Source organism: Chiroxiphia lanceolata, chromosome 5 (assembly GCF_009829145.1).
Source record: "Chiroxiphia lanceolata isolate bChiLan1 chromosome 5, bChiLan1.pri, whole genome shotgun sequence".
Taxonomy (NCBI): Eukaryota; Metazoa; Chordata; class Aves; order Passeriformes; family Pipridae; genus Chiroxiphia; species Chiroxiphia lanceolata.
In genome coordinates this window covers 3,750,205-3,778,112 of record NC_045641.1, presented here as the reverse complement: position 1 = coordinate 3,778,112, position 27,908 = coordinate 3,750,205, and the positions used below count along the sequence as shown (strand labels likewise).

The 27,908-nt window shown below is 50.2% G+C and overlaps 1 protein-coding gene across 9 annotated transcripts in view; it reads right to left on the bottom strand.

The window, feature by feature from the left end:
• Window positions 1-27,908, bottom strand: part of PFKFB3 (6-phosphofructo-2-kinase/fructose-2,6-biphosphatase 3) — a 44,620-nt gene extending 16,712 nt beyond the window's left edge. For 3 of the 9 annotated variants that reach the window (XM_032687530.1, XM_032687532.1, XM_032687536.1), the window contains exon 1: window positions 4,861-5,258. In XM_032687530.1, the coding sequence (XP_032543421.1) occupies window positions 4,861-4,939 (79 nt within the window). In that variant the 5' untranslated portion in view covers window positions 4,940-5,258. Of the gene's footprint in view, window positions 1-4,860; window positions 5,259-27,711 lie in introns of those variants that run through there. The other 6 variants (XM_032687534.1, XM_032687537.1, XM_032687538.1 and 3 more) reach the window with 4 other exon arrangements.

Sequence of the window (27,908 nt, the reverse complement as noted above, 5' to 3'; positions counted from 1 at the left end):
AACCAGGGGGGAAGACAGTCACAGTCTGAAAGCCACAGTAAGAACATCCTGATGGCTGCAAAGTAGGTAAGGAACCAGCAGCTGGCCCAGGCTCCCTGGAGAGTCTCCACGCCTCAGTTTCCTTACTTACAATCAAAAAAAAAGAAAACAAGGCAAACACAACCTCCCATTTCTGCAAATTGGCCAATTCTGTGATAAGCTGGAGGATGGCCAAGTACTTTGGTCCAGGTCCTGCAGCAGCACACTTCAGACACTGCTGCTGTGCTGAAATACCAGGTCTGCACAGAGATCTTCACCCAGAGAGCATCTTCCAAAATATTTGACTAGATTCTTAACTGATACACGTGCAAATGCAACCAACTGTTTTTCTGAAGACAAACAGGGCATGAGGACCACAGAACCATCAGCATTTAAAAGCAGATAGCCAAGTAATTTATCCCTTTTTTCTCATAAACCTATTTTAAGCTGAGTTGTTGGTTTGGGGTTTTTTTTGTGGTAAAGAGCATCCATGTCAAACAGCTGGAAATAAAATCCAGAGGCAGCGCTTTGCAACGACTTGGCAAGTGAAGAGAAATTCCTGTCCAAGTCACTTGAATGGCATGACCAAAATGCAGACAAATCAGCTGCCAGGCTGCCCAGGTGAATCACTTTCTCCCCCCATAAATACTTTTGAAAGCAAATTCCTGGTTCAGTTCAGAGGAAACCGCTGAGGTTACAGGACTGGGAATGCAGTTTGGGAATTATTTTTTTTTTCAGTACTTTGCAGCCCCAGTGTCAGGGGATGCATCTGGACCACACATTCCGTGGAACATGTAATGAGGCAGCATCCCTCTCCCTTGGCTGCATCCCTGCTCCTCCCTAGGGCTTGCTCTGAAGAATTGCTTCTCACATGGTGCTGTACATGGGCAAGGCCAAGGCACAAAGCCAGGAAAGGAAGATCTTAATGATGCCTAATGGAATTTAGATTAGCCAGCTGCCTTTCATGCCGCCCAGTGTGACACTCCAAGAGCCCTCCCGGCAAGGGCAGGACAGGCAAGACCCTCCAGGGGATTTCCCTCCCACCCTTCCATCCACCCGGTGAGCCCAGAGACCTCATGGGAAAGGAATGCAGGGAGTGAGTGGCTGGTGGCAGAGCCATAAACCCCAGCTTAATTATGGTCTGGGTGGAGAGCTCTGCCTGCCTGTCCCAGCTGCCTGCAGGTGGGACCTGAGGATGGAGACTCAGATTAGATCTGGAGAGGGCAAACAAACTGAGAAGTATCCATAAAACATGCAAAGTACGTGGGATTCCCTTTGCTTTCTAGGAAAAAAAAATAAATCCAACAGCTGAAGAAATCAAATTAAGACCACAAGGAAGAGTGACAGCGTTGGTACCCAGACAGCAGAGAAGAGCCACCCATCATCTTCCTCGTTGTCTCAGCAAAGCAGACTCAGCAGGCAAGAGATGAAAAACTACCTAAAATAGATTTTCTCTTTTTCTTCTTTTCATAAATATTCCACATTCCTCAGGCTGGAGCTGCCCTCACACTCACTCCCTCTGTAGAACCTGCCTCCCCAGTGCTGCGTTTCAAAAGCCCAGGGCAGCTCTCATCGATTTTGGCAGCAAGTGCCAATTTTCCACGCTTGGGTACCAAGGGAGCTGAGCAATATACCCAGAAAAATCTTTGTTTCCCCTCTAACAGTTTCACTTCCTCTCACAACCGATGGCTGCAAGTCTGGTTTTGCAACAAAACCCACACACTTATTAGATAAAGTGAGGAGGAGGGAATAATATCCAAATAAAGAAACCTTTCCTTTAAGAGTGGACAAAAGATCTCAAAGAGCCAAGAGGATTTCGGGCCATTAACAGCAGTTCAAGAGGATGGGGACAATACTGGGTACTGTTCATGTGCCTTTGGCTCCAGACAGCTGTGACAGTCCCAGACCTGGCACATACGTGCCACTTCCAAAGGGTGCTGCAGGAGTTAAACACCTGTAATTGAGGAATCTCCCCATGATTTGTTTTTCTGCCAAAGAAAAGATCCAGGTTCCCCTTGGACCACAAAAAAGCATCTGTTTACAGACCTGGGAGCACCTCCCAAAACACCAGGGTATCCAGCAAGGAACTTTTTATCAGGAATCTGAGCCCAAACCCAACTAAATCACAAAAGCCTCCGGAGAAACTTTGCATCAGGGATGAAACAGAAACCAGTGTTTTGCTCAGTGTTTCACAAAGACCTCATTCATAATTTCTTTTCACCACTGCTGGGAAGCTATCGGGGATTTCAATGGATATTCATTACTGCTTATCCATATCTAGCCAGGTAAGTCAAGGTCAGGGATGACTTTCAGGCTCAGTCAGGATATTTAGAAGGCGCTCATCACATGTGGCTTACAGCTGCCAGAAAGTCAGCACTGATGAGCTCCTGTGCTTTACCAGAACAGGGGAGGGAAGGAAGCAAAAACAAAAAACACAACAAAACAATACAAACCACAAGAGGGAAGGAAATCTGCTTCTCTAACAGGTCGGATAAAACAGCCACCTCCCCACTTCAGGCACTTTTACGGGTCTCCTTGTATAAGTGTTCCCCCACACCACATGTTCTACATTAGCCCTACATTCCCCTTCTGCAGCTTCTTCTCACTGCAATCCCCTGACACCTTCACGCATGAACGTTCCTGCACTTTGCATCACACGCACACGTGGAACCGCTACCGCCCCGAAAACGCGCCAGCCGGGGTTTTACAGGCACAGCCTCCGAGCGGGAGTGAATGGCAAAGAGAAGAGACGGGACGGGGAAAGGCAGCGGCAGCCCCTTCCCTCCTGGAGCATCCCCCTCCCGAGCCCCCTCCCCTCGCCTGGCTCTGCCCACCCGGCGCCTGCGACGACTTGACTTTCCCAGCCCCTACGTGAGAGACGTGCAGCTTGACAGCAATTTAATGGATCGCCGTCAAAAGGCCAGATGAAGGCACCACTTCCGAGCCACTCCAGCCTCCCACTGACGAGGAAGCGACAATCGGACTAATTATTTCACGCGCAGGGAGCAGCTTCCAGAGGATGCTCCCAGGGATGCTCCCGCTCCCACCGGGGACCACACCGGCCGTGGTCTCCGTTACACCCCCACTTCCCACCCAGCTTTGTGGCTCTGCTCTTTGTTGCTGCTGAGAAATTAATGGCAACTCGAGTTTAAAATAGCCACTCTGTGTTAAAAAAAAAAAAAAAAAATTTAAAAAAAATAATAATAAAAAAAATGGAGCTAAAAAAGCCTAACAACCCTCTTATCATATTGCACAGCAAAAAGTGCCCAGCAAGGCTTGTTCCCAGCCCGAGAAAAAATAATTAGAAGCCACATTACGTTATTAATAAGCCCCTCGGTACCTTAATATACTAAATATGTTAGTTTTCTCCTTTATCAAGAGGGAATTCTCTCCTCTGAGAAACCAAGTGGCAAAAGGCACTGGGAGGCTCTGCGTGCACAAGGCATTTCTTTCAGAGGTGTCAGTCCTTGAGAAAAGTCAAGCCATACAGACACACATGCAAAGCATTAAGCCATTTTACCCCACTCAGAGCAAAGCCCCTTGGCAACCCAGATGTTCAGCCTGTTGCTGAAATCCCATTTCCTCAGCAGCTCCTGCTGCAGAGCTGCCCTTGCCAGGCTCAGGCAGCGCATCCCAACATCTGCTCCAGGGAGCCTGACCCACAGCCCCGGGCACCAACAGCTGGCAAATTCATAGGATATCTGCTTTTTCTAAAATTATTATTATTTTTTTTAAAAGGGGATACTTTCCAGCCAAGAGAAATAAACATCAGAAGCGACTTAAAATGCCTGATGAAGAAAAGCATCGGAAAGACTGATTCACCCAACTGCCCAAGCCACTTCTATCCATCACCCAGTGCCATCTCCTCCATCCCGGCTCTGCAGATTCCTGCGATGCTCATTTAGAGTTACACAGAGTTGCACAACTGGTAGGTTGTCAGTTTAGCTGTTGGGTGAGTTAAAGGAGCTGCCTCCTGAGCTTTCAGATTGTATTATGATTCATGAATTGGTTTATAGTAACACTGGGATGACCCAAGCATTTGATTTTATTTATATATATATATATATTATTTATTTTTTTTAAGCACAGAGGTTGGTTTTAACCCCTCAAGGATCTTTCTGAGCTTCAAAGAGCACTGCAGAAGTTTCAGCATTAATTTCTGCCTTCCCCTCCACCTGCCTCTTATCTCATCCCACAGGGTTAAATGATAAAGTGCAAACGGCTGGGGTTTTTTTCCCTAAATCCATTTCCCTAATGCTGCCTCCACCTCCAAAAAAAAAAAAAAAATTTATAATGCACTAATTGGATGGGGCTTGGAGCAACCTGGTCTAGTGGAAGGTGTCCCTGCACATGGCAGTGCGGTTGGAACAGGATGAGCTTTAAAGTCCCTTTCAATCCAAACCATTCATGACTCTGTGACATCCTGAAAATCCCCGCTGAGCCGGTGACCGGGCGCCGAGGTGAACAACCTGCTCCCTTTCCTTTTAATCCCAGGGCTGGAAGCCGAGAGCGGGAGCGGGGAGGAGGGAGTGGAAATTGGGCCACGCGTGTCTCAGCACCTCCCCGCATCCTCCGCTGCGCGGGGCCATGTGACGGCTGCACCTTCCTCCAGCTCCCAAGGGCTGGAAGTGAGTCACGGGATGGCAGCGAGTGGGATGCGGGCACGGGGATGATGCTGGAGCAGGCAGAGGAGGGGGGAGGCGGGATGCTGCACGGATGCTGAGGGAGGAGGGCGCTGCAAAGAGCCCCCTCTGGGAGCGCAGAGGACGGGGACTGCTTCCCACCCACCCCTCCATCCCATCCCGTCCCATCCCGCGGGGATGCTGCGGTGCCCGTACTCACAGCGGCGGGGCAGCGCCGGGCGGTTGTCATTGGGAAGCCAAATCTTCTGGATGCGGCTTTGCGTCAGCTCCATGGGCATTTTTAAAACAAAGGTCTTTTTGCGCTCCGCGTCCACCTTGATGCGTTTGCGGGGGAAGAGGAGGAGGAGAAAAAAAAAAAAAAGAGGAAGGAGGGGGAGGAAATATATAACAAAAAATAAAAAGGGGTTTTGCTGCAGTCGGTGGTTTCAGCGAGCGGCTGCGGCGCTTTCGGATGCTGCTGCTCGGAGCCTCGTGAAGGTTTTACGGCAGGAGGGGGGGAGGAGGAGAAGGAAGAGGAGGGACGGGGCTTCAGGGCACAAAGCCGGGCAGGAACGGCACCAGCGCTGCCGCTGCGCGCTGGGAGGGAGCGAGGGCGAGCCCTGCCGCGGACCGCGATGGAAAGAAAAATATATTTAAAAAAAAAAAAAAAAAAAAAAAAAAAGCTTCCCTATATAATTGGAAAAAAAAATAGGAGGGGGTGGGGGAAATAGGAAAAATCTCCACGCGAGGCAGCCGGGGAAAAAGGACTGAGAAGGTCTGCTCGTGTCGCTGCTGCTGCGGTCTCGGCTGCCGCCCTGCCCGGCTCCGCTCGCGATGTGCCGGCAGCTCCGGTGCCGCCTATTTCTATCCCGACAGGCCGGGCCCGGCGGAGCCCGCCCCGCGGGGCGGGGAGGGGAGGGCAGGGAGGGGCCGGGAGGGGGGTTCGGAGCCGCGGAGGAGGCGGGGAAGGAGGAGGAGGAGGAGGAGGAGGAGGAGGGGGGGGGGATGCGGCGCGGCCCGGGCAGTGCTGCCCCCCGCCGCCCGCCCCCGGAACTGCAGCGCGGACAAAGGACCCGCTTTGTTCCGCGACCACCGACCCCCCAACCCCAAGGATGCGACAGCGGGAAGGGGGATTATGGATTATGGGGGTGTTACAGGGGGGTGGGTGGGTGAAGGCTCCCCCAAGCTGAAAACCTGCACGGTTAAAAAACTTTCCCGTCTCGCTTCTCCCGTGTTGGAAAATTAATTGAGTAAAAGCAATAAAAATAATAAACCCAATAACGATAATTAAATCATTAAAACGGCGAAAAGGAAATAAAAAGTAAAAGCGGGAGATTAAAATGAAATTAAAAAAAATGATTTAGAAAAATTAAAAGGAGGTAAAGCGAGGAAATAAAAAGGGGAAAATAAAATGAAGTAAAGGTTAATTGAGCGGATAAAAAGGAAATAAAAGGGAAAAATATGAGGAATTTAAAATAAACCCTAAGAAAAGTAGAAAATAGCAATGGAGTAAGAAAAAAAATAAAATAAAAATATGGAAAATAAAAATGGAATAAAATTTTTCAAAAGGGAAAAAATAAACTAAAAAAAATTTTAATAAAATAAAAATAAAATTAGCTGAAAAAAATCAAAACGAGAGAAACAAAATTAAACTAATTTTAGAAATAAAACTATTTTTTTAAATAAAATAATACAGTAATAATAAAATAAATGAACTCCAAGTATACAGCAGTGGGACGGGGGGCTCCGCTGGCGCGCCCCCACTCCGCGTTCAGCGGGTTCGGGCCGGGGGAACCCAGGGGGCTCGGAGGGGGCTCGGGGGGTGCCGGGGGGGCTCAGGGGATGCCAGGGGGCCGGGGGATGCCGGTGTCTGCGCTCCTGCACGTCGCTCACGTCGCACATGCGGTGCCGGGGCCGCCTCCCCCGGAGGGGATGCCCGGGATGCGGCGGCTCCTCCTCCGCCCGCGGCCACCGCGGCTGCTCCGCCCCGCTCCGCGCCCGCATCCGCGCCCGGGAGGCGCCTGGTCCACCCCCCCCCCCGCATCCCTCCGTCCCTCCCCGCAAGGGGCTGGAGCGGCGGGAGCGCTGGGGATGCTCCGCGGGGGAACCTTTGCTCTCAAACGGGTGCTTAGTATTGATTTATTATTTATTTCTCTTATTATTTTAAATGTATTAATCTCGCTGGTTTCATATTTATTATTTGTTATTTTATTAACATTTTATTAATATCTTGATATTTTCGTCCTATTATTTGTCTATCTGTCATGTATATTCACCTATGATAAATATGTAATTATTATTATTCTTTTTTAAAATTTTCATTCTTCTATTAGTTTATTAAACTCCTTAATCTGCTCACCAGGTTTCTGCAAGTCTCATTTCCACCTTCAGTTAGGCTGCAAACAGCACCCCAGCAATACTCACACCCCGACACAGCCTGTGTTTGCAGCACAGAGGGGTTGGGACATCGTCCAGGAGCCACTCAGAAAATTCCTATGGTGACACTGAAGTCCTAAAGATGCTCAACACCCTCCCCCTGCACCTCAACACTGCCTTAGCTATGAGGATTATCCCACCTGGCACAGAGGGGTCCTTTTGGCAGGATGCTGGGTGGGAACGTGCCACAGCAGGGAGAAGTGGGAATATGTGATAGGTGGGAAGAGCCGCAGAGGTGGGAGCATCTGCTTTGATGGGGTTTAATAAAGCAAATTTTGCTCGAAAATTTAAAGCCCGATAAGGAGCATCTCAGATACTTAAAGCATTCAAAACCCCTCTTTTATTATATAGGGCATTTTCCTCCCCTGGAAGTAAAGGCTCGTGTTTGTTAACACATCTAGAAAGAAGGTATTTTTGGCCAATTCCTTACATGGAGCCAAGATGGATGGAGTAAAAAGTGCACAATCCTTCCCTCTCCTACGCAGGGAAAAAATATTCACAGGCAACAACAACAAAAAAAAATAAAAAGAATTTTTAAATAGCTACTATGAGGGAGCTGGAAAAGAACCAGATTTGGGATGTGGGAAGGAAGATGGGAGAGAGCAGTGAGTGCTCCAGCTGGCAAATGTGGGATGGGGATCAGGCACAACAGCGCTCCCTGGACCACTGTGCACAAAATCCATCCTTGGGAAAGGCCAGGAGGGCTTTTTTTTTCCAAAATCCCCAAATCCTTTTCACATGGAGGGCAACAGAAGCTCAGTTGCCAGCTAAAACATGAATCAGAAGCAGGACAAATATTCACATGATGTTACAGGACAAGGAATTTGGGCATCATCCCCCTTCCTCCCAGCAGCTCACTCTCCTCCCTGTGGCTTCACAAATCACCACCCCCACAATATCAAAAGGAGCCCGAAAGCGAAACCCTGCCTGAATTAAAATCACAGTCACTTCAAATTAGCTCCACCTAGTAACTCTTGGCTTAAAAACTCCTGAATAACTGGAGCGGAAAGCTTCAACTCCTAAATAAATGGCCTGGATTTCAGGGGCACGAGCACCCAGCTGCTCCGAGGGAGGTCAGCTGGAAGAATCATTGCTATTTATAAGGCACTTTCACCCTGGGGAGAGGGTGGTGAGCAGGATGTCTCACTAGGTGCTCTGAGAGGATTATTTTTCCCCTCTCAAGTCGTGCCATGCAAAATCCCAGCTCCCTATTAATAGCACCCAGACCGGTAAATAAGCTGTTGCTCGCAGCTGCTGTGAAAGGAGCCCAGGGGGGTGCTTAGCTCAGCGATTTTTCCAGAAATCAAGTCACTGAGGGGGAGGAATGTTGTCAGTAAGAGGTGTGTCAGCTCGCTGAGAGGCACAACACGATGCCACGGGACAGCCAGGGATGCTGTCCCACATCCTCTGCTGTGCTGTGTGATGGAGCATGTGGAGGGTGGAATAAACCAGCCAGAGCTGGCTGGAGCTGCTGCTTCACCCACCCCGTCTCAGGGACCATTTAATAAATGCAAAGGGACAGGGGTATAAATGTAATGCAGGGCTCAAAATCTGAAAGTCCTGGTGGTGGATGGGGGAAAAAATTACCTTGAGTGTCTGAGGGATGAAGGCAGCAGGTACAGAGAGGTGGGAGAGAAAAGGGCAGTGCAAAGAGGGGAAGTCTGGCAGAAAAGGGGGAAATAACCTGTTTCTGTGAGAACAGGATACCCATCTCTTACAGGGTTTACAGGCTGCAAACTTCTCCAAAACATCAAACTCCCTCAATTCCCTCTTGTGTTCCACTGCTGCTCTAACATCGAACTCACCTAGTAACTCATCCTGAACAGTGGAATTAGGCTCTGGATGCATCCCACCATAAGAATCATGGACTTAATTCCCTGTCCCCTTTGGAAGAACCCACTGGTCACCAGCCAGCCTCTCCTGGCACCCTGCCCCCAGCACCAAAATGCCAGCACCATCAGCAATTGCTCTGGCGAGCCCCAACTCTGACTAAGCTGTGATTCATCCTCCTCTTTTAATGTTTTCTTTTTTTTTTTTTTTTTTAATTTCTTTTTTTTTTTTTATATTCTCCAAAGGAAACTTGGAAGGAAAGGACAAGTCACGTTTTTGCCTACGTTCGGTGCAACACGCATCATCTCCTTAGGACGCGGCACGGGGGTGCAGTGGGCGAGATTCCCGCTGGGATCCGAGTTGCACGGTCCAACCCTGCACCCAGGAACTATTTCCATGGTTAGAATTTGGAAGTGGTGGCTGGGAGCTGGGTGGACATCGCCCTATGAATGCGGCCTTACGTGTGCTCTCTTATTGTCAGGGCAGCTGGATCCGGCAGCAGTTTCCAGTATGGCCTTGGTTTACCATCCTGGAACATGGGCACAAAGTTCACAGAATCACAGACTGGTTTGTGTTGGAAGGGATCTTGAAGTTCATGCCATTCCTACCCCCTACCATGGGCAGGAACACCTTCCACCAGAACAGGTTGCTCCAAGCCCCACCCAGGGTGAATTTGAACACTTCCAGGGATGGGGCATCCACAACTTCTCTGGGCAACCTGTGCCAGGGCCTCACCACCCTCACAGTAAAAATTCATTCTTAATATCTAATTTAAACCTACTCTCATCCAGTTTAAAGCCATTCTGAAGCGTTCCCTAGCCTGGAAGAGAGGTTGCAAAAGTCAGGCAGCAGCTCCCAAATTCTTGTTAGTGCATTAGTGACACTTTCTTGCAACAGAGAAAATTATTCCTCCGGGCTGACGGAGAGGTATTTGTACAGATTTTTGGAAAAGCAAAGCAAAACAAAAATGCTGAATTTTGCCCCCTAAAAAAAAAAAAAAAGGGAGGAGAGGATACTGAAAAAGCCGAGAAAGTTGACTGCAATATTTTCGGGGAATTGGAGACTTTCAGAAATGTCAAGGAGGAAAACAAGTGTTTGCCCTGTCCTCTCACCAGCTGGATGCTGAGCAGTTTTCACTGTTGATGCCACTTTCTTTGGAGGGACTTGAAAAAGAGCTGCTGAGGGTCAGGCTCCCGGTGATAAATGGCTGATTTTTATCAGCAAAGGTTGATAAAAATGTTTGGATTTGTAAAGGCAGCTGGAGTTCACGGTCCATTGTGTCTGCAGGTTTCAGCCGCCTCCCTCGCCCTCACAGGTATTTCAATTACAGGAGTAAATAAACAAGGAGCGAAGTGCGAACTGTGCGTGTATCACAGGGAAAACACCGCTCCCGCCCCACATCTCACCCTCATCCCGCCCAAGTCCTGATGCCCGGGGTGGGGGGACCACGATAAAATCCTGAATTAATCCCTATAATGGGTCAGAGTGTTTCTGCCACGGAAAAGTGCTTTTTTCTCTCTTCTCGTCTTATCAAGTTGTATTTTCCTTCCTCATTTCTTGCCTTTCACAGCCCTGCCCTTGTATTCTCCCTCTCCTTTTCCTCCTCAACAGCCTCAAACCTGCAGCATCAGCCCCGCTGCTGGGCAAAGAGGAACAGAAATCGGAAAAAGCCGGTTGACAACTCTTAAATCTGCAGCTGGGAGGGCTGAGCCCTGCCCGGGTGCAGGATCCAGGCAGGGCAGACAACATCGTGTGCTTGGGGCTGCTCCAGAGCTGTTCCACCAGGGCAGACATCTGTTCCTCTGGCTGGGGACAAACCGTCCAGCTTTTGAGTCTAGTGCTCTCTCCAGTTGCACCTGATGTGCTCATTAAACATCTTCCTTCCCCGACTGCAAGAAATTGAGCTCGTTGCACACAACAGCCAAGCACTGAGATTCCAGAGGAGCAAGGTTCAGGCTACCACACTCCTGCCTGAGGGTGCAGCTTTTCCCTGAAAATAGCCACAAGCAGAGAAGGGGAAAATTCAGAAGGGTGCAGACTCTGACATTGAGAAACAAGTGCTGAGCCCCAGAGGGGGAAATCCTGGCAGAGGCACAGGGCATTGCTCACCCCACGGTATCAGTCCCGGTCAAACGTCGCACCCAGAGCTGATCTTGCTTTTCCTGGCAGCCAAGGGGCAGGAAAAGCCAGGAAGGGGTTGCAGAAATGCACAATTCAGCCACACTCATTCCAGGGGACCTGCTTGGTTTTACTCAGCCCTCTGCACTGAGTTCCCCACATGTTGTCACCGTCACACTCGGTGCAAGACAGAAATTCTTTCAGGGACAGTAAATTCTGCCTGAAGTCAGCCTCTGTTGTGCTATGCCACCGACCTCGATAAAAGCAAATTTATTTTTTAATTTCTTTTAATGTAGAGCCCTTCAAGCAGGAGGACAAGGGTTCGAACTTTGTTTCTTTTGGGTTGTCAGATCTGTGCCTAAACTAGAGGTGTTTGGTTATAATCTGGTGAGTTACACGTTTATAAGAAAGGAAATGGGAGACTTGCAAATGCATCGCCTGGCTGTGATAAATATGGGGAAGAAGGAAGGATGAGAACCTGGATTCAATTTCAATTCACCAAATTAAAGGCTAAATCATTCAAGGTTCCCTCCATTGTGCCCAGAGACAGGTGGTTGCCTCCAAGTGTGCTCAGATGTTTGAGGGTCCTTTGGAAGACCCAGTAAAGCTCAAGGCCAGAGCTGCGGAGGTGTAAGATGGGTGTCCCTTAGCCAGGATTGATGACCCCAAAGGAGCCTCTCAGACCAATGTTAATATATAAAATCCCAGTTTCATCTGAAATTTTTTTAGAATTATATTCTGTAGTTCTCAAAAAAATATAATTTTAAAAAAAAAACAACGTTCTGAAGCTGCAATATCCATTGGAGCAGGGATGTTTCTCAATGCTCAGAAATGGGTCCAAGAGGGTTGAGCAATGTCCTGTGAAAGTTCCCAACCTCACAAGACTAGTGCAAAGTAAAACTCACTCCATCAATGAGATAAATTATAGAGATAATTGACTCCATGGATTGCAGAGAGGATAGATTTAGATTTTATTGTGAGGGAGTGAGGCCCTGGCACAGGTGGCCCAGATAAGCTGTGGATGCTCCATCCCTGAAAGTGTCCAAGGCCAGATTGCATGAGCCTTGGAGAAACCTGGTCTAGTGGAAAGTGTCCCTGCCCATGGCAGGGGTTGGAATGAGATGATTTTTAAGGTCCCTTCCAACCCAAAGCATTCTGTGATTCTGTGAAATATGGTGTTTTAAAAGTGGTTAGAGGGCAATCAGACAGTAAGACGCTGGGATATTCCAGTCTCAGGAATTTAATACTGGTACCCCTTGCAATGAACTCTGGCTACAGAATTTCAGGCTTGGTTCCAACAGAAAGGGTTGAAGGGTGCAGTTCAGTCACAGAGCCAAAATTCATGTTTTGGCACCGTCAGAGCATCTGAGAAGACAATATTCACATTAACCTGACACTGGGTTGTGCCTCCTACTCCCGGGTACTTTCAGTTACATGAAAAGAACACTTCCCTGTTTGCCCTGTGATTTTTAAGGAGTGAAATTCCGCACTGAATGTCCTGGGATTTATTTAGGGTGTAAATCCACAGGATGTTGAACTTGACTTTAGGTTACCTCATCCCTAATCAAGATGCCACAACCACCTGTGACATGGCACTGATCCAGCACAAAAATCCTGCTGGTCTGAGAGGAAAGTGTGTTTACAAGGTTACTCTGTCTCAGCTGCCAGGTTAAATATTGCATGTCATAACTTGGCATGTGTTATCACAGCGCCTTCTCTGGGTAAATCAGCAGAAACAGAGCCACGTGCTCACACCTGAGCCAGACCTAATTTAGGACTGCCATGGTTTAACCCTGGCTGGAAGCTCAGGCCCACACAGCCACTCGCTCACTCCTCGCAGTGAGACAGGGGAGAGAGTTGGAGGGTAAAAGTGAGAAAACTCGTGGGTTGAGATGCAGTTTAATAGGTAAAGTGAAAGCCATGTGCACAAGCAAAGCAAAATGAGGAATTGATTCCCCACTTCCCACAGGTGTCCGGTGAACTCCAGGAAAGCAGGGCTCCACCACGTGTAATGGTGATTTGGGAAGAAAAATGCCATCACTCTGAACATCCCCCCTTTCCTCCTCATCCCCCCCAGCTTTATGTGCTAAGCATGACACCATATGGTCTGGAATATCCCTGGGCTCAGTTGGGGTCAGGCCTCCAGGCTGTGTCCCCTCCCAACTCCTTGTCCCCCACGGGCTCCTCACTGGTGGGGTGAGGTGAGAAGCAGAAAGGCCTTGGCAATGTGCAAACCCTGCTGAGCAATAACAAAAACATCTCTATCTTATCCACACGGTTTTGGTCACAAATCCAAAACACAACCCCATATCAGCTATTATGAAGAAAATAAACCTATCCTAACACAAACCAGCACAGTGCTGCAAAGTGATGCAGCATGTTGAGGATCTGATGGGAAAAACACAGAATTCCAGCCCTCCTCTAAGCAGAGATTGCTACGGGAATTATTTTCACGGAGGTGCCCAAAGGCTGAAGTTGGTTGTGTTCATGAAGAACTTTATTCCCAGCCCGGTGATGCAATTGGGATGCAGCTCTCCAGGTCTCCTGCCTGCAGGGGCTCAGTGATAGATGTGAAACCCCCTCCATGGATGAGTCTGTTCAACCCATTTAGCAGATGATCACCCTCTGACAACCTCAGCCTGTCATTATCCCATGGACTTTGCTATTGAACTGTTTCCTAACATCTCATTACCACCCACCTTTCATTAAGACCTGGATCGTTATCTCATCGTTGCAGGTTATTAAATCAAACAATGGCAAAGGCTGTGGCCTTTCTGGGGCTGACTCACCTCATGATGTAACAAGCCCAGGCCAGTGACAACCTCAGCATTGCCATGGTGACCGAGAATCTCCTAAAAACGTTGTAGGCAATGACGTGGTAAAGCCAGATACCCTAGAGATGCTGGGAAACATCTTCAAAGTAATGCAAAAGAATACAACATGAAGCTCTGGGAGAGAAAATGTGGTGCTTTGTATTGCTGCTGATCAAGGAGGACATGCTTGTAGGCAGCAGTGGGCACCAGATTAATCATAGCCTGGGAAAAAAGGGTAATTTTTTATCTCTGCTCTCAACCCCCACTGATATCAGTTTGGCTTCTGATACAGGGGCTGTTGAAGCAGCATCCCAGGAGGATCTGCACTGCCTGGGAGGCTCAGATGAAAAGGTTCCCTGAGGAATCCTGAGCAGGGAGGACGAGATGAAGCTGTTCTGCCTCCATCCACCTCAAAGCTGTGGGTAGTATTTGGGAAGGATTTGTGCCATTTTGGGTGTCTACAAGGTGGTCACCTTTGACCACTTCTGTGATCTGTGGAGAGAAATGGGCACTCCCAGAGCAATTCACTTGCCCTGCTGTGGGTATTGAATGTAAACCAGGATGAGATGTGTCCTGGAGGACTTTGTATCCTGTGTCCTGGAGAAGTTTGTATCCCGTGAGCACAGAGAGACGCCCCGTTGTTCTCTGTGTCTAAAACCAATGCACATCTCAGTGCTCTCCAGCACAAGGTGACCTAAAACTCAATTCCTTGTTCAATCCTCCATGTAGGGAGGAAGGGTGAAGCTTTGATGAGGAGCTGCGTTTCGAAACCGCGTACGTGCTGAGCATCTTCCCACCCACACCCTCCTGAGCACGTCTGCCATATCCACAACCTGCTTGTCCCCGCTTCCTCACGGGGCTGGGATGATACAGGCAAAGGTTGCTCAACAGTGTCCTACACACCTCAGCTCTGGCCCAGAAGAACCACTTTTGGGACCAACACCACTGCTGGGTTTGAGCCATTCCCTGGATGAGCCTCCCCAAGGGCTCCCCTCTCCATTGAGCTGATGGAAACCACAAGGCATCCAGAGGTGAGGTGCAAGTGTCCCACTTTTCCAGAGTGTTGCCATGTGCTTTTAAACTTGAGACCTGCAGGCACTGCTTTTAGGAGGTCTGGGAAAGACAACTAAGAGGGAAAGCGTGTGGTCAATGGGCTGAAATTTATAATAGTAAGGTCCAGTTGAGTTTCCACAACTTTTGCTGGACCTCCTTACACTCAAAGCCTCACCCAGGTAACCTCCAATTTCCTAACAACTCTTCTAACCAATTTTTGGACCCAAATCACTGGAATCAGATCACACAGATTGCTGGAACGCAGAAGTTAAATAATCAGATTTCCTCATCAGGGCTTTCTTAAAATTTTTCCACTTGTAGAGCAAAGATTTTAATGTGTTTAATTTCTAGCAGATGTTTTTAATTTGAGTATTTCATTTATTTTTTTTCTATACCATGGGGACCTGGCTGGGAAAAAAAACGGGCTAAAATTGTCAAAAAATATCTACAGAATTTGTTTCTTCTTTCTCTAATATTTTCCAATCAGACATGAAAAATATTAATGGGAAATTTCTCTGGAATTTTGGGGCAAGCTGAAACAATATGGGGAGCTTGCTGCCAACATATTTTCTCAAATGCACTTGTATTTTCCAACACACAATGACAAACTGTTAACAGCTCCTTGGAAAAAAAGAAATGAACTGAATGTTTAGATTTCTGCCTTGGAGTTTATCATAGGGTAGCAAACCAGTATCTGGGTGCCTGGCAGGGATCATGGTGGAGGATGCTGTGCTTCAGAGCACTTGGGAGTGCTTCAATTTTCTCCCAGAACAACTATGTTACTTAAGCTGAGAAACAGAGCCAGGAGGGGATGGCACAGGTGGAAGAACATTTTGGCCACTGACTATGACTTGTCCCCAGCGAAGAATGATGGAGAAGGGGGAAAACCACTTTTATTGTGCCTGCTTTAGTGTTTCCAGCAACACCATTCATCGGGGAATCACAGAATGGTTTGGATTGGAAGGGACCTTTAAGATCATCTCATTCCAACCCCCCTGCCACAGGCAGAGACACCTTTCACTGGACCTCTTTGCTCAGAGCCTCACCCAGCCTGGCCTTCAACACTTCCAGGGATGGAGCATCTGCAACTTCTCTGGGCAACCTGTGCCAGCACAAACTCTACGCCACAAGTAGGGTTCCACTTCTATTTCTCACTCCTTAAAATCCAAACAAATGACGTCAGGAGACGTGGGCCCCCCCCATGTTTTCATCCCCACCTGCTCCCCTGCACTGCTCCGATGTGTCCATGCGTCGCCGCACATTCCCTGCGCTGATGCCCAAGGTGACGGCACGGTCAGGGTCAGGGTTTCACATTTCCCAGCCCAGCTGTTTACCCTGCACTCAGCCTGAATGAAAACAACAGCTAGAGAGCAGGCTGAGTCAACAGGAGATCTGACAGACACCCAACTCCCCAGCAGGTTTCCCTGCCAACTTCCCAATAAAAAGAGCTGGGCTTGGGCTCAAGGCATGACCTTCCTTTGCTTCATACTGTGCATTTATTACCCAGGTTTGGATAGTCCCAGGTACCTTAATGATGGGCACCTCTCTCCCACTGCTGGATGAAGGTGCTTTGATGCCTCGTGGATCAGATGGATGGTTGCACTGAGCCAACAGGAGTTACAGTCTGCCCTCACGGAGGTTTGCATGGCAGAGCCCAGAGCACTTCCCAAACCTGCCAGCTACACAACAGCAAGGCCTTGTCACAATTGTGGCTAAAGGGGATCCCACAAGCATGGCTTTGGGGTGAAGGCAGGTGTGGTCAGAGGGTCACAGCAGCTGCAGTACCGTATCTGCAGGACACGCTTTCAGCACAGATGCCTTGCATGTCCCCTCCCTGTCCTGCCTTACACGCTGGTGCTCACCCCAGAGCTGACCAGCTAAATATCCCTGAAAACCCATCCCATGCAGGGTCAAACCAGCCCTCCACAACTGAACAAGCACAGCTCCTTTGGGCACGTGCAGGAGCACACGCAACCACCTCAATCCCTGGCAGCCTGTGCCGCCGCTGCCTTCGGATGCTGCTCGAAAAATCTGGTCCTTTTGCATTCAGACAGAGTCAGTCATCGACAGAACAGGGTGACTAAGACTCAGGGCTGGCACACACCGACCTCATCCCACATTGCCTGGTCTTGTCTTGTTTGCAGCAGGGCCATTATCTGCTGAGGCCACCCAACCCTGTTGCTGCAAGCACAGCATGGCAGGACACCCAAAGCCAAGAAAAAGTAACCTCGAGTCTTCCAAAATTTGGGCTAGTAAAGCCATATCCAAAAAGGAACTCTTCCCACCCTCATGTCTTCCACCTAATTGCTGCCATTGCAACAGCCATAAATGATTTAGTGGTTTATTAACTTGCTCTTCCATTTATGGTGTTTGACTTGGTCAGTTCTGAGCGGCTCAGCTGCACCCAAAAACTGTGAAGAGGGAAAAAAAGGGAAAGGGGAAACATGGCAGCAAAAAGAGGTGATTTCATGTTTAAGAGAAACAAAGGCTTTGCTGACTGTGTTCCCCTGTGTACATGTTCTTCGCAGCTGGCAGGAGGTGAAAATCCATTCCCTGCCTTTGGCAAATCCACCTTGGATAAACAAATAAACACAAAAATCACTGCTGGCAGGTGCCTCTTCTGTCTCGACTCATCCTGGTCAGGTTGGTTCAACAACATGGAGATTTTGCTGGCAAAGCTACTTCTGAGTTCCTTTTTCCACCTCAAAGCCTTGTCCTCAGCTGTGAATGGGATCCAGCTCTCCAGCTGGGAAATGGACCCAAGCTGGGAAAAAAAAAAACCTCAAACCAGCTTTTTCTTATTTTTTTCTTTTTTTTCTTTATTTTATTTTATTTTTTTTTAAAGGGAGCTTTGTTTCATGAGCACAGATCCATCCCTGGGGAACTGGTGTTGGCACAAAGGGGACACTATCCCACATTCCTGGGAGTGGAGAGGCCTTATCAGACTGCCCAGGCCCAAATCACAGCCCCAGTTATATCGTGCTGTTCCTGTTAGAAATCCCTTGCTAATAAGGAGGATTTCTAAGAAAATCAGTGAGCAAGAGAAAAAACCCACAAGCCAAATCCTCAAATTTCTGCACCAGCATGTTAGAATTTCCTATTGGCGTCAAGGCAGGATGCTTGCCTGGGTCATACTTGGGATGAAGGTACAAGTTTCCTCCAAATAAATTTATACTGGTGAATAAGACGCCTTTATTATCCACTTGTGCAGGGTAACCTGGCAGTGCCAATTTGCGTTTTTAGGGGTAGAAAAATTCGCCCTCCCAGGCACAGAAATCAGCAGCTCCACAAGCTGCTTAATCCCCACCTTCAAGCCCATGAACAAGACCCAGTGCAACCCATCCTCCTGCTTCTCCCTCTGCAGAAGCAGCCAGAACATTTGGGCTATGGAGAGACCAAAACTGGGAAGTCACATCCCTCCTTGGGGGTGTCACATCCCTCCTTGGGAGTGTCACATCCCTCCTTGGTTCCTGTGGCTGGATCTGCAGCAGGAGACAAGACACCCAGTTTTTCTCCCGTTACCACTGGGAGAAAAACACCTCTCATCCCGGCGGGTTACCCCTGTTGTTTATCACGCTCAGCTGTTCTCCAGCCCTCCTGGAAAGAGCTGGAAAGCCCAGCAGCACCTCGGCACTGCTCATGCTCCTTTCGCATGTCTTGGAGGAGGTGCAGCTGCTGGGAGAGCCGTGGCAGTGCTGGGTGACAGCCAGGTCGGGAAAGCAGAGCCCGGCAGTGTTTCCTCCCTGCTCCCTGTGTGCATGTGAACGGGGCATGGACAGCCCGTGCGGCTTCCCAGGGCTGGCACGTGCTCCGGCATCCCGGCATCCCCGCACCCCTGTCCCTCTCTCGCGTGCCAGCAGCCCGGGCAGGGCCAATAAACTGATAAATAAATGGATAAACAAGTTCACCACGCTGCCCTGGAAAAGGCTCTCCCTGCGTCGGGTCGGACAAACAAGCTCCAGAGGCGGCCAAGGTGTCAGGGAGGGAAATAAATCAGCTTGGCTGAAGGGATGCAGGCAATTTAACACCAGCCCTGCCGTGTCCCTGCTCAGAGAGGAGCCCAAAGTGGGGTGGATCTGTGTAAAGACACAACCAGCACCTTCTTTTCCCAGTATCACTTCTCCCCAAACCATTTCACGTTTGTCCGTCTCAGTTTTCCCACTCTGTCCTCTAATAACTTTTTCTAGGGCTGAGCAAAGCTTTCCTGTATTTCCAAACCAAATCAACATCTCTCCAGGTGGAGTTTTAACAGCCTGCTCCTGCCTCCATGGGTTGATTTGGAAGCTCCCTGTTGCACTACACTGAAGTCTGGTCTAGTAATCCACACCAAAACATAACTACATGGGACACACGCCTTGGGATGCTCTGGCACAGCCAGATTTGGTGCAGAGAGAGCTGGATCTGTGGATAAGAGCAGCTAAAGCCACAGTCACAGTGGCCTCCAGCCCATCTCTGCAACCTCCTGTGCCTCAGTTTCCCCTGCTTCAAGAGACAAAGGTGGAAACCACCCAATGAGGAGTGAAGGACTACGGAAAGAGAGAACAAAAAAATCTCAGCAGCCAATCTGAAGAAACAGCATGATGTCCCTGGGGATAATACAATAATAATAATAATAATGGGGGGGGGGGGGAAGGAAAGCTCAATTCCAGGGTGTTTTAGCAAGAGGTTGTTACAGAAAATGCAGGATGTTGGGTTGTCTGGCCTGGATGGTGCTGGTTCCTCAGCACGAGGGAAAGATATATCTCATTCCAAGCCCTGTGCCTTTGGGAAGAGGTTTAGTCTGGGATGGGACATGATGGGCAATAACAAGGAGATGTTTTCAGAATGGGATATATGGGACAGCACAAAATGAGAGTGATTTTGTGCTCCAGAAAGGAGAAAACTGGTGAATAGCTTTCAGCCTGGAAAAGAATGATACGGAGAAAATAACATCTGCTCCTTAGAGCAAAGAATATTTAAGGTACATACAGGAAATGTTGCCCAGGTATTAGGGGAAACTTAATACCTCTTGCAAGGACAAGGAATTCCCCAGGAAAAAACACCAGGGAAATCTGAAGCTGATTGTGTGGGTTTGATCTTGACTCCCAGCTGGGGCCGGTCCCCCATCCTCTTTTTGTTGTTTGTTTGTTTCCAGCCTTAAAATGTGGCTCTGAAGGGGAAAAAAAAAAGCAGGTGCCCTGCAGAGACGTGTGTGCCTGCGTGTGCGTGTGTGCAGGCACGCACCAGGAAAACAGGGATCACACCTTGCTGGCTGCTGGGTTTGGAAATCCTCCCACGTCCCTCCGCGAAAGACCCGTGGTCATCTGATTTAAAGCCTTTGGAGCTGTTTTATGCCGAGATTAATTTCCCCATCGTGGAGGGTGTGTTAGAGAAGGGTTTGGCAGCTGCTCTGACAGCGTGGGCTCGTGGTGGCAAAGGGATGGTGGGATGCCAGGTGAAAAAGCGGCCTGGGGGGCGTTGGTGGTGTGATCCAAGCACTGGGGTGAAGCCCAAGCTAACTGTAGGTGTCTTTCCCATGTGACAAGGCCACTGAGCCTGGTTTTCAGATGGTAGAGGCATTAAAAGCACCAGGGTCGTGCCAGTGCCTGTTTACCACACAAATACAGCAATGGAGAGTTCTTCACCACCACTGCAGAAGGGAGGCAGGACTCCAAAAGGAGGGTTTTTCCTAAAGGTGGGATGCTGGCCCTGGCAAGGCAGGTTGTAGGCATGTCTGCCTGCTCTCAGGTTGGGAGATGAGGATATGCTATCAGTGACTGCATCTCTGCGTGGTTTAGTTCGCAGACTCAGGAAGTCTGAGAGGTGGTAACAACACGTTTCTCCCCACCAGACGGTTTCTGTGGAGAGACTGGAGTGCAGAGTGGGCCCCATTTCACCCACTGGACCTCAAGGGAGCTGCACACCCCTTGTGAGCCTCCTAAAACAGTTTCTAGTGGAGCAGTGGTTCCACCTGCAGCTGGTGGCAGCAGAGGTTGTCCCACCTTCCCACCACTGCCTGGCATGTCCTGCCCTGCACCAGCAGCACAAGATGCAGTGGGCTCTGCTGCTTGGTTGTGCACAACCCCATCAGCACCAACGGGAACACAACCACCGGGTGTGGTGAACCCTTAAATCCGCTAAAAACTCTCCATGGCTTGTCATAAAAGCTAAAGAAAGTGCAGTGTCCAAGAGGTAGTGGAGAGGTTGCGCTCACTGGGTGCTTTCTTAGAGCTTCAGGGAGCAGGGAGGTGCTGGGAGGAGTGCTGGGGGACAGACACCTGTTCCTTTGAGTTGTTTACTCCTGTTTGGCTCAAGGGGACAGTCAGGTGAAAGGGGATGAAACAAAACCAAGAGCCAGAAGGAAAATGCCACGGCAAGAAACACTGGCCAGGGGGCAAAGCAGGACACGAGGGGATTTCCAGCCTTCCAGGAAAGGTGTTCATTGAAAACAAGGTGATGTCTTGACTCAGGCATGAGCCAGTGAGTCAGGAGAGCCGGGGCCAGTTCTTCCACACGTTTCCTCCCTGCCCTTTGAGCAGACACCCACGCTGTCACTGTCACCAGGACAGCCCCCACGGGGAGCTGCAGCAGCCAGGACCCCCCTCAAGCAGCTCCTGACTCCACACTTGGCTTCTCTGCATCGTGTGCTTTGCCCATTGGTGCTCATAAATCCTCCCTGGTGCCTCTGACGGGAAATGCTGGATAAAAAGTTTTTCAGGGTTGCCAAAAAAACACGACAACGAGGAGTGGCGTGACCGGCAAAGGCAGCAGCATGTGGGTTTGCAGGGCATTGCCAGCAAGCCAGAAGGCATCCCAAAGTGACAGAATTATCCCTTTCATTACCAAAAAAAGCTGCAGAAAGGCAATTCACCACCCTTAGCTCTAACCACTCTGCAAAAGCAGAGAGTTTCCCATCAGAGGGTGTTATAATCTGACTCACTGCAGGAGCTGTGATAGCAAGGAAGTGCTCTGCAGAGAAGGGGACAGGCAGCAGGAGTAACAATACCGGGATGTGGCACAGTCCTACCCTTTCCCTTCATGCTCACGGGCAAATGGCACCTCTGCTCCTGCTAACAAGAGCCTCCTTGATCTCAGCAAGCAGAAATGAGACCAGGAGATGTCATAACTTCTGCTAACATAAAATAAAAAGGCTTAATAAAGAGCAGTATTGTTACAGTGACCAGGCTCCTCCCACCACGTGTCTGGAAATCATAGTGCTTGGTGGCAGGAGTCACCTCTGGAATGTCATCCCCACCAGGCCCTTTCTCCTGCCAAAACAATCCCCATTATCAGCTTCTCTGCTGTGTAATAACTTCTGCCACCTTTGAATACGAGCTGCTTGCAGGAGATCAGAATGGTTTGGTTTGGAAGAGAACTTAAAGATCGTGTAGTTCCAATCCCCTGCCATGGGCAGGGACACCTTCCACTAGACCAGGTTGCTCTAAGCCCCGTCCACCCTGGCCCTGAACACTTCCAGGGATGGGGCAGCCACAACTGCACTTTTATGAGAATTTTTTATGCTTTAGGAATCAGTCTTTATGGAGGTAGGGATGTGGGGAGGAAGGATCTTGGGAAAATTAGGGATGGTTTTCAAACCCTCTGCTCCCCTGTGCGTGGGGGGCTCTCAGCTCCTCCAGCCCTTTGCTAGCCCTGAGGTTGTGCTCATCTCAGCTACGTGTTGCCACCTCGGAGACAAGTATCCAGTTCTCCTTGTGGTCAACAGCCATGGAGAAGTTGCCACTGGGCCACTGGGCCCATCCATCATCAAAGCACCCTCCTCTGGGATCTGCCCACACATTGCCTCCTGGTGGAACTGGGATGCCTGGCTCACATTGTACACCTCACTCCAGAGGGCTAAAGAAGGTGAGACCCCTCTCACCCCATGTGACATTTGTGAGGACACCCACTAGACTGTTCTCAGCCTGGGGAGAGATGTTTAATCCAACTCATGTGTGCAGCAACCACGAGGCACCACTGACTTTCCACTGCCAGCCCAGCAGATGAAGGACAGAGCTCAGGTTTCAGCCACAGACCCCTCAGGAGCTCCCTGGACCCCTCCACTTGTACTTTATTCAACATCCCTCCTCTTGCCACTGCAAGCTGTGGCTGCTCCTCCAGATGCTGCTCAGGACCCCAGCCCTGGTCCACCACATGCCCAAGGCTCTTCTAATCTCCCCCGTGCTGTGAGTCCTTGTGTACCCTGCAAAGACAGAGTGCTCAGCACAGTTGGCTGCAGCTGTCCAAGCTGACTCTGCTTGTGGTTGTACCAGTGTTGCACAACCACAGCCAGTGTCCATGTTGGCAGAGCCCCTTTGCAGAAACAAAATGTTCACCATCACCTCTCTAAACCACAGCCCTCATCCATCCAGGCCCAACTCTGCCACCAGCATGATCCTCCTTGGCAGTCCCAGAGAAGAGCATCAGCAGCCAAAATCAACACCAGCCACTCCAGAATCTGCCCCCTCATCAAGCAGGGCCCTGAGTCCTGTCTCTTGCCCAATTCAAGTCATTCAACACCATTTTTGCTCACAGAATTCCAGCAGTGACATGCCCTGGTGACCTGCAATCCGAACAGTGCCCAGTGAGTTCTCCATCCAACAGCTTGAAGTCAACCCACACCTTTACATATATCCATAAATGATTTATTCACAGTGTCACACGTTTCGTTTCCACTTGCACCAGGCATCTGTCGTGCCTTTGGCAGCTTGACAGTGGCTGTACCCAAACCCTGGGGAGCCAGACCTGGGTCGAGGCAACCTCTGGTATCAATCCAGGCTGGGGTATGAAGGGATTGAGAGCAGCTCTGCTGAGAAGGACTTGGGGATGCTGGTGGATGAGAGGCTGGACATGCCTCAGCCGTGTGCTCTGTGTGCTGGGCTCATCCCACAGCATGGCCAGCAGGTGAGGGGGGGATTCTGCCCCTCCACTCCACTTGCATGGGACCCCACCTGGAGCACTGTGTCCAGCTCTAGGGTCCCCAACATAAGAAGGATGTGGATCTGCTGGAGCAAGTCCAGAGGAGGCCACGGAGATGCTCTGAGGCTGGTGCACCTCTGCTGTAGAGACAGGCTGAGAAAGCTGGGGTTGTTCAGCCTGGAGAAGAGAAGGCTCCTGGGAGACCTTAGAACCTCTTCCAGTTTCTAAAGGGAACCTATAAGAAAGATGGGGACAGGTTTTTTAACAGGGTCTGTTGCAGTAAGACAAGGAGTGATGGTTCCAAAGTGAAGGAGAGTCGATTTAGATTAGATATTAAGGAAGAAATCTCTTACAATGAGGGTGATGAGGCACTAGCACAGGTTGCCCAGAGAGGTGGTGCATGCCCCATCCCTGAAAGTGTTCAACACTAGGTTGGACTGGACTTTGAGCAGCCTGATCAAGTGCAAGATGTCCTTGCCCTGGCGGGGGGGTTTGGAAGGAAGTGATCCTTTATGTCCTTTCCTGTGCTTCTACAATCATGCATTCGATCTCTACTCACTGGCTTTCAGTCTTATCTCCAGTTCCTTCCCAGCCAGCAATAAAACCAGGGTTTCATTAGTCCTCTGACAGATGACAAATGTCCCTCTGCCAATATCCTGGCAGCTTATCACCTGCACACTCTCAAGCTTCCCTGCACCAGCTGCAGTAATTAAATCAGATTTTTCAGGAAGGGTACTTTAGGTGAAAGCTCCCAACACCTCCTGCCAGCAGAGCTGCAGCCCTGGATGGGCCTTTGCCAGGGTTATGGCACTGTTTGGGGATCAGGACTTTCTCCACTTTTTCCCCACTTGATCCAGCAATGCTGGAAGAAATTAATTCCTGCCCTAAGCTCATTCCTTCTGTTGTACTTGGGCATCCCTGCTAGAAATACCTTTCTTTAATATCTGAAACTGCCAAATGCCTTGAGATGGGCAAATGGCAACTGTTGTACAGACGACATGAAGTGCAGATCCTGGGGCAATGCCACTGGCTATGATGCTCAAGGAGAAAGGAGGCAAGGCAACCAGTATTTTCCACAAACTTGTCGGGGAGACCCAGACAAGTGATGCCAAAGCTGCAAGCAGTGAGAAACTGGCAGAGATAGGGGTGGAGTTTCCATTTTATTCTGCAGGATACTCCAGTTCCACACACAGGGCTGTGCAAAGAAAGTTTAGATCCTCTGGAATGTTCATCTCAAAGCCTCCCTGTGCCTCAAGCTACCCAGGGTGTGCAGAGCAGCAGTCCTTAGGCAAAGCCTCCTCTTTGCCCCCTGGATCCAGGTGGCAGTGAGCAAGCCCTGGGGTCAGACACTGTTCCCAAAAGGCTCCCAAAGGAAAGGTTCAGCCTCCTTGTCAAGCTGGCTGAAGTCCTATTTTCCTCTGGAAGGATCAAGCACACAGCCTGACTCCAACCTGGCCCAGGCCACCACCTTCAGCAAGGATTTTTATGCACCAAGTTGAGCTACAAGGAAAATATCTTCATGCTCAACTCTCCTGCAAACTAAAGACTTGCACGGCTGGCTCTGGGCAGCTTTGGAAGGGCAGCCAGAAGTCCATGCTCTCCATAACCCTCCTGCCTGGTGGCTTACAGATATGCCCATGGGAAGCCCAGGCAGCCCAGACACAGCCCCTGAGCAGTGCTCCAGGCAGGGCTGGGGACATGGGATCCCACCAGCCCAATGGGATACTCTGAGCTGGTGTTACAGGCTGCAGCCAGGTCACAGACAGCCTCTACAAGCATTACCAGGGCCAAACTCACATAGGCCTGTTCTAGGCTGAGTCTTACAGTCTTTGTGAGAAAAGGGGTCCTCAGAGGGTCTCCAGCATGAGCTGAGCATGCACGTAGACTCACTTAGGTTGGAAAAACCCTCTAAGATCATCAAGTCGCACCATTAACCCAGCCAAGTCCACCACTAAACCACATCCCTAAGTGCCACATCTGCATGTCTTTTAAATCCCTCCGGGGATAATGACTCCACCACTGCCCCGGGCAGCCTGTTCCAGGGCTTGACAACACTTTTGAGGAGGAAAGTTTTCCTAATATACAAAAGCAACGGACAAAACCCATCCACAGTGGCCTCTCTGCCACCTTGGACTTTCTGGAGCTGCAAGTTGATGCACGGAGCTGCCGGCAGCTCTGGCATTTCAAGGTTGACCTCTAGAGGAAGTTTGTGGACAAGCAACGGCTGCGAGGGTGACACAACAGCTACAGAACCGAATTGCCAAGGACTTGGAGGTTAGCTGTGCCCCAGGTGTCCAGCAGTGATGACAGGCACAGCACGGTCCCTCAGCAAACCGATCCTCCCCAGTTCATGGTGTTCTGGGCAGGACCGCATGGAAAAGCATCAATTACTGCAAACCCACCCTGTGTCCCCGAGTGCTGGAGATCTGCCTGTCGTTTCTATCACTGGGATCCCTGCTGAGGCTGCAGCGGGGCCACGGGACGTGCCCTCCAGCATAGGAAGGCCCCCCTCATCTTTCCGTGCTCCCCACCAAGGGCTCAGCGCTTTTAAAGCCTGACAAGCTCTGCTTTCCTCCCACCGCCCACCCCCTAGCATCTCTCCTTCTGCTCTAAATTAGTCCGTTTATCACCTAAAATTAAATCAAGACCCGCAGTCTGCTGCGAGGGTGTGAACCACATCACGCTTCGCTGAGCCTTAAAAGGCGACAGAAATCTCCGCGCCCGAGATAAAGGTTCTGTGAACATCACTGCGGGCAAACTGCCGCACACCCAAAACATCCTCCCCAGCGCAGGCGGAGGTGAGAAAAACAAATCCAGCCCTCTCTCCGCAATTTTCGCTCCCTCCCTGCTGCCCTTTGATGTCATGCCAGCCTCAGGGTGTGACATCTCTGCAGTGTCCCCTCTGCCTCTGCCCCGCCAGCCCCAGCACGGCCCTGGCTGTCCAATGGTCCAAGGACACCGATCCACTCTGGCAAAGCACCTGTGTGCGATCTGAGCAGCACTTTCTCTCTGTGTCCTTGCCCACCCCAACTTAACCCTGGTTCCCCGGCTTTTCTGTCTCCCGGAGAAGAGTTTTCCCCCTCCTTTTCTCCTCTCAATAGAGTTGCCAGGACGGGGGACCACCACAAGCACCCCTGCCTGTGCCTCCACCATGCCCGCACATCCCTCCGGGATGAGGAGGAGGTGACATTAAAGTCTCCTTCACAGCAGCCCGGAAGGGATGTAAAACTCATCCATAGCCCCGTGGGGCAGCACAGGAGCACCCACCAGGGTTTTAGGTCCCATACCTGGGTCCTTCTTGCCCACAGTGCCAAACCAGGGGATGGCAAGGGGGAGGTTTCTGTCAGCTGCTGGGATGGAGTTTTGGGGAAAAGAGATGGTTTGGGGAGCAGCTCGGAGAGCACCACGGCGTGGAAGAGGCTCGCCCAGGTGGGGTACCCTTCTGAAAAGCCATTTACCTCCCAGTCTTTCCTCCCGGGCTCCCAGCCCCTCCGCTGAGCACCTCCCAAGGACACAAATGCGCGCAGCTTGCCAGTTTTCAGCCTGCATCGCCCTAAAACAGCCCCTGGCAACAACCCCAGCCCAGAACCGTCCCACGTCCTTTTGTCCTCAGCCCTTGCACCACCCAGAGCACCTTGCACCAGCCAGTTTATCCCCACGGGCAGGGACAAGGCGAAAAGCCCCACAGCTCAGGGAAGGTGGAGGGGGGACAGTTGCCCTTTGCAGGCTGCACAGAAATACTGCCCCCAAACACAGCAGGGAGGGGTGTCCCCCATCCTCCCCCAAAAGCCAGCGGTGCGGCAAAGGCGGGCACAGCCCGGTGGTCCCATCTCCCATCCCTGCCCGGACACGGACCCCAGCCCCAGCCCTGGACACCGAAGTCCGGGGGAGCATCCCGGGGTGTTGCCCCTCCATCCATCCCCTACCTTTGCGGAACGGCATGGGGCAGGGGGAGGCAGGGCTGCGCTCGGACGCCTGGGTTCCGTGGCTGCGGACGCCTTCTCTCAGATATATATATATATATTAAAATATATATGTTTCTTCTGTATTTGTATTTTCTTCCTTCCTCCTCCTTCTTCTCTTAGAAGGAAACGGACATATTTGGGCAAAGCCCGGCAGAAAC